The following is a 13,299-nucleotide window of genomic DNA, read 5'->3' as shown; positions in this document are numbered from 1 at the left end:
ACTGTGGTCCACAAGACCCCAGACACCTCCAGCACACAGAACAATACCCGGAGCATAGTAGATGCTCAGTAAATATTTGTTGGATAAACAAATGGTTTGTCTCTTCTTTGAAGATAACTAAAGCTAATGTTTGTCCAGCACTTGCTGCGTGGCAGCCACCAGCCCCAGCGCTTTCAATGTACCCATGAGACAAACCCTCAGTGCCACCCTCCAAGGATGCATGACCATCCCAATGTATAGATGGAGAAACTGAGGCCCAGGGAGATGAAGAAACTTGCTGCATCAAGTTTTTGCTGCTGTTACAAAGGACCGCAAATGTAGTGGCTTAAAGCAACACAAATGTGTTGTCCGACAACTCTGGAGGTTACAAGTCGAAAATGGGTTAGCAGGGCCGTATTCCTCCCGGAAGCATCACTTCCGAACTCTGCGCCCATCGGCGCATTTCCTTCTGTGCCTCCCTCTTTTCTTTATAAGGACTCTGTGATGACACTGGGCCCACCCGGATCATCTAGGATCCCCTCCCCATCACAAGATCCCTAACTTCATGACATCCGCAAAGTCCCTTTTGCCACTGGAGGTCACGTATTTGCAGGTTCTGGGGATGGGGACATGGTTGTCTTCGGGGGGCATTATTCAGCCTCCAGATAATGTGGGGGGAGGTGGCTCACAACGACGGGCCCTGCTTGCTCTGGTGCCCAAAGCTAAAGTCCTGGGCGGCTTCAGAGGCCCTGAAAGTTCTGGGCGCTGTTTTCCCCGCCATCCCCCCAACTCCTCACCCCTGCCTCTGGGCTCCAGTTCCTGGAATGTTAACTCGTTTCCTTTGGCCATGGCCTGTGAACACCCTTCCAGGGCCTTCCCTCCCGCTCAGCCTGATCTGGCTGTGCTAGCTCCCAGCGCTTAGCTCACAGGGCCCCAGGTGGCCAGCTGGAAGGACAGACGGGCCACCCAGCGCCAGATTCCAGGCCCCCGTGAGCACCGAGGAACCAGGGCGCCCCTGGATTTGCAGATGGACCCTGGACTGGGGAAGGGGCCCCGCGTCTGCCGTCCTGCCCCGCCTCCCTCCCGGGCACAAGCCTTTCCCTGCCACGAAGCAGGAGGAAACCCAGCCAGCCAGCTTCCCGGATTCCACTGGAAACCCGGCACCGCAGACCTCAAACGCGGGGCCCTCCTTTTTTTCTAATAAGTTTTCCTCTCCAAGACGGAGGCTTTCGACTCTGCTCGCTCCTCGAGCCTCCACGTGCCCCCACCCAGGCCAAATCCTCACCGGCTGATCTTGCCTCTAAAAATAAAGTGCATCTGCACAATAAAATGTCATTTATCGCGCACACAGCACAGAGCAGTATTAGAAAGTCTCAGAGTGTCAGTTCTGCAGCCCAACTGCTTGACTTTAAACCATCCTGCTTCAGACTGGCTGTGTGACCTTAGGGAAGGCTCTTCCCCTCTTTGTGCCTCAGTTTCCTTATCTGTAAAATGGGGGTGAAAATGTAACAGTAGCTACCTCCGGGGATTGTTGTGCAAATAAAATGAGTTAATATTTGCCAAGAGTTTAGAACAGGGTCTGGCATGTCGTAAGTGCCATATACACTTTTGTTGAGTAATAAAAGATAAATATTTATAAATATAAATATTCTTTAGCTTTCTACCATGAAATCCGCATTTTGATAAGAACATCGAAGAATTTTCAGACATTTTAAAAACCACGAAAGTCTTTGCACAGTCTTTGGGTGACATACCCTAACCTGAACGTTTCCAGAAGCCCTATTTGAATTTATTATGTTGTTGAGCATAATATATAAGGCTTTTCAGAATGCACGTCAACCCCCGATAATATGATTGCTAATTTTATGTTCACTGCAGTGGGGATATCTGGGAAGACTGGGAGAGTCAGAAAGCCACCCCCCAAAAAATAGCTCCCAATGTAGTAACTCCCTCGAGCCTGAGAACAAGGGGTGATGTCCTTCATGGCAAAGCATCCTTGGCTACAATCATGAGAGTTTCAAGGACGGACAGAGGCTCCAGGCCCCACACCAGAACGCGGAAACTTCGAGTGCTGGGCCCAGATTCAAGAGGCATGACTCATGTCATTATATAAAAGAAAGAAATAAGAGCGTGAACATTTGAAAGGAGGAAGTGTGACTATCTTTTAGAAATGATATGATTCTGTCCCTAGAAAGAGAATCAACCCACAAACTATTAGAAGGAATGAGGACTGAGCAAGGTGGTTCTGGATTGCAAAATCAAAATCCTCAAAGTAACAAGATGCCAGTACACAGAGAACTGGCTTAGAAACCAAACAGAAGAGAAGACCATCGTAATTACTCTCGCGATAATAAAAAGGTAATAGAAACATCTTGAAATGAGCTTATCAAGAATAGCACAGGGTCTAGTCCAAGAACATTTAAAACTGCTATGGAGTATGCTATAAAAGGTTTAAATAAATGCTCTTGGATGGGGAGATTCAATATGAAAAAATTGAACCCATTTCCCCCCTCCAGATCTAAGAATTTAATCCAGCTGTAATTAAAACACCAAAAATGTTTTCAAAATTAGACAAGTTGGCCGGGTGCGGTGGCTCATGCCTGTAATCCTAGCACTTGGGAGGCCAAGGTTTGAACTCACGAGTTCGAGACCAGCCTGAGCAAGAGCGAGAACCCTGTCTCTGCTAAAAAAAATAGAAAGAAATTATCTGGACAACTAAAAATATATAGAAAAAATTAGCCGAGCATGGTGGCACATGTCTGCAGTCCCAGCTACTCGGGAGACTGAGGCAGAAGGATTGCTTGAGCCCAGGAGTTTGAGGTTGCTGTGAGCTAGGCTGACGCCATGGCACTCACTCTAGCCTGGGCAACAGAGCAAGACTCTGTCTCAAAAAAAAAAAAAAAAGGAAAAAATTAAACAAGTTGATTCTTAGGTTCAAAGGAAAAAAAATATGAAAAGATCCAAAAAAATATTCTGAAAAAATAAAGCAAGAGGAATCAGCCCTTCTCTATATGAAAACAGATCATGAAAGTATAGTTTTCAAACAGTCTGGGGCTGGCTCTAAATGGATAAACAACTGGTTAAGAGGCCAGATTAGGGAGGCCAGTAATACACACAGGAATTTATATGATAACAGTGGAATTTCATATCATTGAAAAAGAGACTTTTCTCCATAAACATAGATGGCTGAGTAGCTCTCTGGAAAGACATGAAGTTGGATCTTGTTAAAATACTGCCATGCAGTCCAGGTGAATTGGAGATTTCAGTGTCAAACATGACACTTTAACCAAAGAAAAAAAATAGTGAGTTGTCATCTTAGCATTAAGAAAGCCTTGTTAAGGGTGACACGGCCCCTGAGGTCATGAAAGAAAAGACTGATACATTTACCAACACAGAAATTTATTTATACAAAATTTAAAATGACCTTGGAGGCATAATGTATCCTAAACAAAGCCAAAGCCAAAAAATAAACTTGGAAAAATATTCAAGACATGTAGTGCAAAAGTGTTCATTTTCTTTTTTTGCAACCCTCTCTTACCCCTCAGCTAGGAAAAAAAAACCCAATTTAAAAAAAAATATGTGGATAAAAGATATGCACAGGCGGTTCACAGAAAAAAAAAAGGAAATGTTGCTCAATCTTGTGATTAAAGAAATGTCAAATTATAAGACATCATTGTAGCCTGTCATATTGCAAAGATTTAAAAAAACAGGAGCACAGAGCTGTGGAGAGTGGGGAAGACAGGGATACTCTTCCTCCTCTTGGCAAAGGCGTATATGAATGCAGCCTCCAGGAGGACAGCTTATTGAGAGCGGTGCCATGGAACCTTGTTCTAGATCCTGGAGACACAGCCCCAAACAGAACAGGCTCCCAACATGGTGTAGGTCCCCTCTTATCCACTCCCAGAATTCACGACATTTCATTTTATTTGTATGGGTGTCGGTTGGGCTCTTTGATTTGCCCCCAGTGTTAGAGCTAACACACGCTGCAGAAGGGAAATCGTTACTTCTTCTCAATTCTCAGAAATCCACGTCCTCCAACACCAACACCTGGCCTGACTGGCAAACTCCTATAATGCCCCCGGCCTCGATTACCTCAATGACTTTCAAGATCTGGCCACCACCTCTTCCCTCCTGCCATCTGCTTTTTTTCCCAATTTCTTCTCAACTCTCCCTTGTTTCCTCTGCCCCAGTCACACTGGTCTCTGCTATTCCTCAAATATACCAGGGGGGCTGTGGCCTCAGGGCCTTTGCACTAGCTGTTCCTTCTCCTGGGAACTCTGTTTCCGCAAATATTCACATGGTCACTCTCTTCCTTCCTTTGGATCTTTGCTCAACCAACCCCCCCATGAAGACTTTACTTGGCACACAGTAAATATTATAACACCCTTCCCCCCATAAGCACTCATTATCACCACGTGACATATTATATACATCTTCTTTAACTATCTCTGGTCTGCCTGTCCAGTAGAGTGTCAGCTCTCAGAGATCAGGGAGTTTTGTCTGTCTCATTCATTGCTGTAGCCACAGTGCCTGGAATCGAACAACAAATAATTTGGTTATGACATACGGTGCAGGTAATATGCTCATTCCCTCCATTTGTAAAAGCTTTCATACCCCTCAGTAAAAAAAAAAGGAAACCCCAATTCTTTAAAAATGGGTAAAAGATATGAACAGAAAGTTTATAGAAAAAAATCAAAATAAATATTAAAATCTCACTAGCTATAATAGCCCCTGATAAGTGACCTAACTGGCTATAAAATACAGGAGCTGCTCAATTATGTTTGTTGAATGAATGAATGATTGAATCAATAAAATAATATCTAACTCATGGACTGTTGTAAAAATTTGATGACTTAGTGCATATAGCAGGCTTAGAATGTTGTCTGGCAGGTAGTGTGCCCTATGTAAATCTTAGTGCTTATTATTTTAAAATATTATTTATTATTTAATGTTATTTATTTAATATTATTTTTGTGGTTATTATAGGCATCCATCAAGATTTCTCTCAAATGTCACCTCTTCCAGGAAGCCTTCCCAGGTGAGGCCAGACAGGATTAGTTGCTCAGGACTCCCCAAAGCACCGTAGGCAGTTCTCTCTTTAAACTCTGGCAAAACATGTCCCAGGAAAACCAAGTCCACCTAGTATATGCTATAGTCTACACCCCACACCAGGGGTGAGAACACAACTTGATGGTAATTATAGGGCTTCTCTCCCTGACTGCACACAGGCTGAGCCCGCCTGGCATGAACACTAGGCTGGCTCCCAAAAGCAGAGCTTGTCTCTCTCAAGCGTGCCCAGCACATTGCCCCAAGCCTGGAACAAGGAGACCTCTCAGTAAATACTGGTGGCTTGAACAAATGAACCATTCTGTGGCCTGCCTCTCCATGTGGAATGTGCATAAACCCAGGGACACCCAGTGGAGCGCCAAGGATTCATAAATCCACGGCAGATATTTTGCATTGCCAATTCTACTTCACCTTTGGAAGGAAAACGCATCTCATCTTTGTATTAAAATGGACAGTGCTATGTTAGGGAGTCGAATGTGAATTTTTAATGACGAAAATTAGACGTCAAAGAAATCTCTATTGAAGAGCTGGTTCCTCAAACCCCTAAATGAGAGGGCACATCTTCCTGCTCTACTCTGTTCTGGAAAGCTTGAAAAGTAATACATGGGCCGGACACAGTGGCTCAAGCCTGTAATCCTAGCACCCTGGGAGGCCGAGGCGGGCAGATCGTTTGAGCTCAGGAGTTCGAGACCAGCCTGAGCAAGAGCGAGACCCCGTCTCTACTAACAAAAAAAAAAAATAGAAAGAAATCAGCTGGACATCTAAAAATATATATAGCAAAAATTAGGCCAGGCGCAGTGGCTCACACCTGTAATCCTAGCACTCTGGGAGGCCGAGGCGGGTGGATCGTTTGAGCTCAGGAGTTCGAGACCAGCCTGAGCAAGAGCGAGACCCTGTCTCTACTAAAACTAGAAAGAAATTATCTGGCCAACTAAAATATATATAGAAATAATTAGCCGGGGATGGTGGCGCATGCCTGTAGTCCCAGCTACTCGGGAGGCTGAGGCAGGAGGATCGCTTAAGCCCAGGAGTTTGAGGTTGCTGTGAGCTAGGTGGATGCCACGGCACTCACTCTAGCCCGGGCAACACAGCGATACTCTGAGTCAAAAAAAAAAAAAAAAATTAGCCGGGCATGGTGGCACATGCCTGTAGTCTCAGCTACTCTGGAGGCTGAGGCAGGAGGATTGCTTGAGCCCAGGAGTTTGAGGTTGCTGTGAGCTACGCTGATGCCACAGCACTCTAGCCTGGGCAACAGAGGTGAGACTCTGTGTCAAAAAAAAAAAAAAGAAAAGAAAAGTAATACATGATCAGTCCAACTCTGTCATTTTATAAAGGAAAAGTCATGGTTGCTCAGGATTGGTCAGTGCTCACCATGAAAGCCAGTCCAATGTGAGCCACGTGGGATAAGAAGCTTGTATGGGATTGGAATTTTGGCCATCGTGGGCAAAGTTGGGGAGGTGAGGACCAGGAAAGGGATGGTGGGGACATCAAAGAAAAGTTACCAGAAAAAAGCACCAGCGTTGCTGGAGGAGAGGTATACGCAAGGTCATTGTTGTTTCCATAACTAGTATTGGGTTTAAGGCTCTGTAGGTCAGCTAGCTGGGCAGTTTGGAAACTGGACTAGAATAGCAAGGACAAACTGGAACCTACAAGAACAATCTGGAGCCCATATGGCCACATGGGAACCCCGGGTGTCTCTTACCACCTCCGACCTCAATTCCATGCTTGGCTGACTTGCAGGAGAAGCTGGTGCCCGTCCCCCACAGAGCTGCCCAGGCACCTGGCCCCAAGTTCACAGAAGTCTGGCTTTGTTATTCACTAGCTGTGTGGCTTTAGGTAAGTGAATTAACCTCTCTGATTTTCAGTTTGCTTAACCATAAAATTGGAGACATTCATACTACCCATGTCATCAGGTTGTTGTGAAATTGTGGAGTCATTGTGTACATAGGCTAAAGAAAGGAAGAAGAGACATAAGGGGGTGAAGTATGATGGGCAATGGGGTCTAGAATGTGAGACCTGGGAGGGAAGGGAAATAAGAGACAGAGGGTGACTGGGGGGTGTCCCTGCTAAACTGGGACATCACTTGGCTGAAACGGAAGCCTCACACAAAAATGAAGCTTCTATGTGCTGTGCAACATTCATAACTCCACAGCTATTGGTGTTTGAACTCCTTTATGGAAAATTACTAAAAAATGTCAAAGGATGAATTAATAGAAGAAGTTACTGACACAGTTAATGATGCCCATCAGGAATCTCAAACTCAAAAACCCACAGAGACAAGGTGGATAACATAGAGGCACAAATTGAGCTGAGTGTAGGACAATAGGGACTGGTAGGGTCTGTGGAAAACCAGAGAGTAGGTGCCCTATCTATACGAAGGCAGAAGTTTCTCACCCTCAACAGATTTTAACCAGGTGACAACAGGGATCCATTTTGACACATTCTCTCATTTTTTAAGAGAAGCCAGAAATCTGTATTTTCTTTGAATTTTTAATTTAGAAAGTTGACTATTGATTCAAATTTTTGAAAAGTAGAGTTGAACAAATAAGGTGTATCTAAAGCCCAGTTTCCAATATTTAGGCTTCTACTAATAGTTTGTGGCCTCTGATTTAAACATTTTCCTCCAACTAACAATGGATGTTCCCCGAGGCATGATCCAAGGTCATTGCGACACTCCCTACTCTTCCTCAGACACTGCCCACAGGCTCACTGACATACATACACTTGCCATTCAGAGCTGACACTCATGGATGGGTGGGGTGCCATTGTGAGGTGCTGGGTGTAATGTCCCATAGAGAGGTCACATCTGCAGTTCAGGCTGATGCTCAGTTAGTAGATGGATTCTTCATATCCTGGGTCACTCCAGATCCCCATCAGACCTGCCATCAGATCTAGCAGTCCACCTGTCCAGTGTGCTCCCAGGATAACCCAGAGGAGGAGATACTTTGAGAGCTGGAGAAGTGCCTTTGAAATTTGAGAGAGAGAAGTTTCTCAATAGATACTAGACCAATACTGTGCTGCCTCTGCTGTAAAAATAATCAACCTATGGCTATGACAATTATTAGATGTGAAAGAGACAAAACAAATGTGTACATGGTAAGTACTCATGAGTCTTTCTATGTTAGTTAAGCTGTATTTTGAGATGCAACTTACAGAAAATCAAAATCAGATCAGCTTAAAACAATCAAGGTACTATCTAGAATATATAAAGAACTGCAAATCAGTAAGAAAAAGATGACAGCCCAATAGAAAAATAAGTGAAAGACTTTAACAGACTCTTCACAAAACAGGATATTCAAATGGCCAATAAGAATCTGAAAAAAGTTCTCAATTTCATTGGTTATTAGGAATATTCAAATTAAAAACACAATGAGATTCCATGCAGGAGACACACAATGAGATATATACCAGAATATCCTGAAAAGTCTGACAATACCTACTGTTGATGAGAATGTGGAGAAACTGGAACTCTCATACACTGCTTGGTGGAAGTGTAAAATGGTACAGCCACTTTGGGCAACTTGCAGTATCTGCTAAGGCTGAGCATTTGCTTAGGCTTAAAACCAACAGATGTGTACACTTGTTCACCAAGAAACACAGAGCGCATAATATGTAATTCCATTTACATATTACATAAGACAAAACTAATCTATGCTGTTGAAAGTCAGGTTAGTAGCTACACTTGAGAGGATATAGTGACTTGGAGAAAGCACAGGATGTTTCTGGGATGCTAGTGATGTCTATTGATTTGGGTGCTGTTTACACAATGTGTTCAGTTAATGGATTTTCATTTACAATTTGTGCATTGAAATACAACAGTTTTTAAAAAGTAAAGTGTCAAAGGATGTAGATTTCAGGTATGGTTTGATCCTGAGGCATATGATGTCATCCCAACTATGGCTTGGTTTCTCATTATTATCTCAGCTCTGCCTTCCTCTGGATGCAAAATTCATCCTCCAAATGGCTTAGCTCATGGTTCTAAGATGGCCTTCTGCAGCTCCCATGCTTACTCTTTCACATCTAGGAGAAAAGAGTTTTCCTGCCCTTGCTAGTCACACAAGTACTTTGCTTCATTCTGATTGGACGTACTGAGTTCACATGTCCAAGGCTTAACCAATCTCCAGGACCCAGGAGATATCATGCACTAATTGGCTTTGGCCCAGGTTACGTGGGGGACCATTCTGAACCAATCACTGTGGCAAGGGGGTGGGATTATGCTGATTAGTATTAGTTCAAGCCAATCAGTGCTCATCTGGATGTATGGAGGATGTCAAACTAACCCAAATATTATCACTTTGTTAATGTGGTAGGGAGGGGAGGAATGGACTTTGCAGAGGCGATCACATGTGGGGGACATTTCTTATTTCTTTTTAAAAATGTATTTGAAACAACCACAAACACAGAAAAGGTGCAAATGCGGTACAAAGAACGTTTTGCTCCCTGAACCATTTGAGAGTAAATTGCCAATCCAGTGCCCTATCAAAGCTGAACATCATAGTGTGTGTGTCCTACGAACAAGGGCATTCCACTGTAAAGATAAGTTTGCCCCCTTTGATGAATAAGTATTATACGGGCAGGTACTTTGAGACAATGTAACAGCCCACATTCCTCACCAAAATTTCCATTCATTTTCTTACATCTACATGGACATGGATTTTTATTTCATTCAAGGGATTAAAATCTGTTACTGTTATTTTTCACATTGATGTTCAAATTGTCCCAGAGTTGGCCAATGAGAGCCCTTCAAGCTGGCTCCTGTGTCCTTCCAGGTGTTCTCATCGTTCTTTGAGCACTTCCTCACTTTTGACCCCAAAAGATGCTCCAGACTCCTCCTGTATGTTCCCTGTACCCCCACGCCCTGGAATCAGCCATTTCCCAAAGGAGAAGGGAGGGCACTTCCGATGATAGGTGGCTGACCCCTCACCTCCCAGTGACCTCCTCGGACTCTGATTTCAATGCAACCAGGCGGCCAATGGCAGAGGCGATGCTCCGGCGGTTGCCATGGAAACCACCGGGCCTCAGAGCGGAAGGAGGTGGTGACGTCACTGCGGGAGCAAGTGCAGCGGCCACATCCTCCTCTTCACCCGGCCACAGAGTACTGAGGGCGACCTCTGCACCGGCAGTGAGGGACGAGCCTCCCTGCCTGCCAGCCACCCCCCCCCCCACGACACCTCGTTGGCAGCAGCCCTAGGGAGATCTGCTGAGACTGTCGGGGCCTGCGGGACCTTTGGAGGCCACTGCCAAGAAAGGGGAAGCGTCATCTCCAGACCCTCCCTGGTGCGTCCTTGCCAGGGACCCAGGAGCCACGAGTCAGCTCACAAACGCCAACTTCTGCTTCCTGGGCAGGCGTAAGTCCCCGGGGATTCCCACGAGCCCTCTACAGACCCCTGACGTTGTGCAGCCCTGCGGCACGGGCTGGGGGCTGGGGGCTGGGGGCATCGCTAACTAGCTGGACAAAGTGGGCCTGTCTGTAGGCTCTGGCCCTTGAGGCCTCACTGTCACGTAGCCTTTGGGAAGGGATCTCGGCACCCTGGATAATTTTTTGGATTCCCGAGGCAGCCCAGGTGCGCACCAACGGGCATACCGCTGCCTCAAAGAGTTGGGCAAGATGCTGTTCGGAGTAAAGGACATTGCACTGTTGGAGCACGGGTGCAAGGCCCTGGAGGTGGACAGTTACAAGTCCCTGATGATCCTGGGGATCCCAGAGGACTGTGGCAACGAGGAATTTGAAGAGATCATACGGGTCCCCCTAAAACCTCTAGGCAAGTTCGAAGTGGCTGGAAAGGCCTTCCTGGAGGAGGATGAATCCAAGGCGGCCATCATTAGGCTGGCGGAGGACATCAACTACGCCGTCGTCCCCAGGGAGATCAAGGGCAAGGGCGGCATATGGAGAGTGGTCTACATGCCCCGGCAGCAGGACATTGAATTCCTGACCAAGCTGAACCTCTTTCTGCAGAGCGAGGGCAGGACGGTGGAGGATATGGCTCGAGTCCTGAGGCAGGAACTGTGCCCGACAGCAAAGGGCCCCAGGGAGCTACCTGCCACAAAGTGCTGTGTGCCCGGGCTGGGGGACGAGCCAGAGGCTGGGTCTACCGCCAGGGTGGACGCGGGGCCGCCTCTGGACACCTCGGGGAAGGAGAGCAAGGCTGGAGAAGGCAAGCGGAGCAAGAGGAGGCACAAGAAAAACCGGCGACGGCATCATGCATGTGACAAGAAGCTGTGAGATGACGTCGAGTGGGCACAGGGGCGTCCAGTGAGGGTGGCCGCCATCTGAGTGGGTGTGGGTAATGCCTGTGAGAGGGCAGGTACCACTTGAGTAAGTTTGTGGAATGCGAGTGAGTATGGGTAATAGGAGTGAGGGTGGGTATTATTCCAGTGAGTTGGTAACTTTGGCTAAGAACGGGTATCACCTGAGTAGCACAGGTGACATCTGACTAGTGCGAATGAGGTGGGTATTTTTATCTGAGTTTACTAACTTGTGTGTCACATCTGAGTGGATGAGGCTAACATCTGATTGCGTGTGGGTCATTCCCCCCCCTTCATTCATCTTATAGATATTTATTGCACACCTGCTATGTCCCAGACACTGTTCTAGGAGCTGGGGGTGGGCGAGGAAGCAAACCCAACAAAAATCCCTGCCTTCGTGGCACTCAGAGTCAGTGGCCAATGTTTGAGTTACTTGGATACATCTGAGTGAGCGTAGGTACCATTTGAATAGATGTGGTTAAGAGCTGAGTGATCATAATATCTGGTTGTGTGTGGATTATTCATGCATGCATGCAACCAACTAATATTCCCTGAACACCTAGTGTGCCAGGCACTGGGGCTACAAGCGGGTCACAAAACAGGCCAAAACCTTGCCCTCTTGGCTGTCGCATTAAATATTTGAGCAGATGCGGGTAACCTTTGGGTTACTTGAACACACATGGGTGAACGTGGGTACCATTGGAGTGTGTGGGTAGCATCTGGGTGTAATTGAAAGTGGTATGGGTAACATTTGAAATTGTGCGGCTAACACCTGAGTGTATGTATGGATATTATTTGAGTGAGTGAGAGTAACTTCTAAATAAGGAAAAGTTTCAAAGATCTGCAAGCGACTTCTAACACCTGGGAGACCCCGCGGAGCCGCGCAGTTGCAGTCAGAACCGGAACCAAGCAGCGCGTCAGCCCGTTGCCATGGAGACCGCTGGCTGCGCCAGGCACCTGCGCCCATTGCAGAAAGTGCAGGAGGAGAAACAGGGTCCCGGATTTCGAGGTTTTGCAGGTTTCTTACCAGAATTGGAAAAAAAAAAATACTCAAGCAGATCCAGGAAGAACGTGTCAGGGAGATCCCTGCTTGGGAGAAGGGCCGCTATTCTCCTTCGGCCATCACCCCAGGCCTGATGTTGGGGACAGCCCCTCTTGCTGGGGGGCGGGGGGCAGCACAGACCCCTCTAGTTTTGGGCCCCCTTGGAAATCCTGTCATTGCAAAGTCTAGATCCGTTTTCTGTCTTTCGAATGGATGTATCTTGAATGTACCTCTGGCACAGACTTGTCCGGAGTGAGCCACCCAGAAACCGTGGCCGCCAGAGTGAGCTGCCTGCCCGCCGGTGTAACCCGGGTAAAAACTGTCGTTCTCCACTCTGTGAGTCTCCCTCACAAAAGCTGTCAGAAGTGGGACCCTTCTGCCCTGATTGGCACTTGGGGTGAGGGTGTGGGTCTCCCCAAATTAATCCCAGGAGCTCTGACTTGGGGAGCGGAGTGAGCTCCACTCTCTAAAGGACAAAAGGCAAGACTTCCAGGGAATAGTCCAAAAGGAGGTAAATAATTAAAAGGCCACTTTCAAGTATTATTGATTAACAACATTAAGTCCCCAAGTCTGTAAGCTGAGTCCCCTATGATGGTGAAGAAGGAAAAAACAGTACAATCCAAATACGCATGAGTAGACAATTTCCTTGGTCAGGGGCATCTGACCTGTGAATTTGCAAACTTCCATTAGTTCGGAGTTCTGCAATGGTTTGAGCTGAATCGCTTTTCAAAACTGTAATTTACACACACACACACACACACACACACACACACACACACACAGATTCTTACGTACTGGAGTCAAAAGGTGGAGGTTCTCTGCAGCCAGGGTGCAGGGAAGGGACCCACCCTCAAGCAGTCAGAAAATCCTATTAGATTCTTGTGTTCCCAGCAAGTGTCAAGAAACAGAAGGAATTTTTAGAATTCACTTGGTCGACATCACCTAAAATCTCAAAGTCTGATTCC

General features: G+C 46.4%; 1 protein-coding gene across 1 annotated transcript; it reads left to right on the top strand.

The window, feature by feature from the left end:
• The first annotated feature begins 10,570 nt into the window (after nt 1-10,570).
• Nucleotides 10,571-11,400, top strand: PNMA8C (PNMA family member 8C). The gene has a single exon (XM_045531358.1). The coding sequence runs from the start codon at nt 10,655-10,657 to the stop codon at nt 11,267-11,269; it is 615 nt and encodes a 204-aa protein (XP_045387314.1). The 5' UTR covers nt 10,571-10,654; the 3' UTR covers nt 11,270-11,400.
• The last annotated feature ends 1,899 nt before the right edge of the window (nt 11,401-13,299 follow it).

The sequence above is a fragment of the Lemur catta genome, chromosome 19 (genome assembly GCF_020740605.2).
Source record: "Lemur catta isolate mLemCat1 chromosome 19, mLemCat1.pri, whole genome shotgun sequence".
Classification (NCBI taxonomy): Eukaryota; Metazoa; Chordata; class Mammalia; order Primates; family Lemuridae; genus Lemur; species Lemur catta.
Note: the sequence above shows the minus strand (reverse complement) of the source record. Positions and strands in the feature narration are given on the sequence as shown.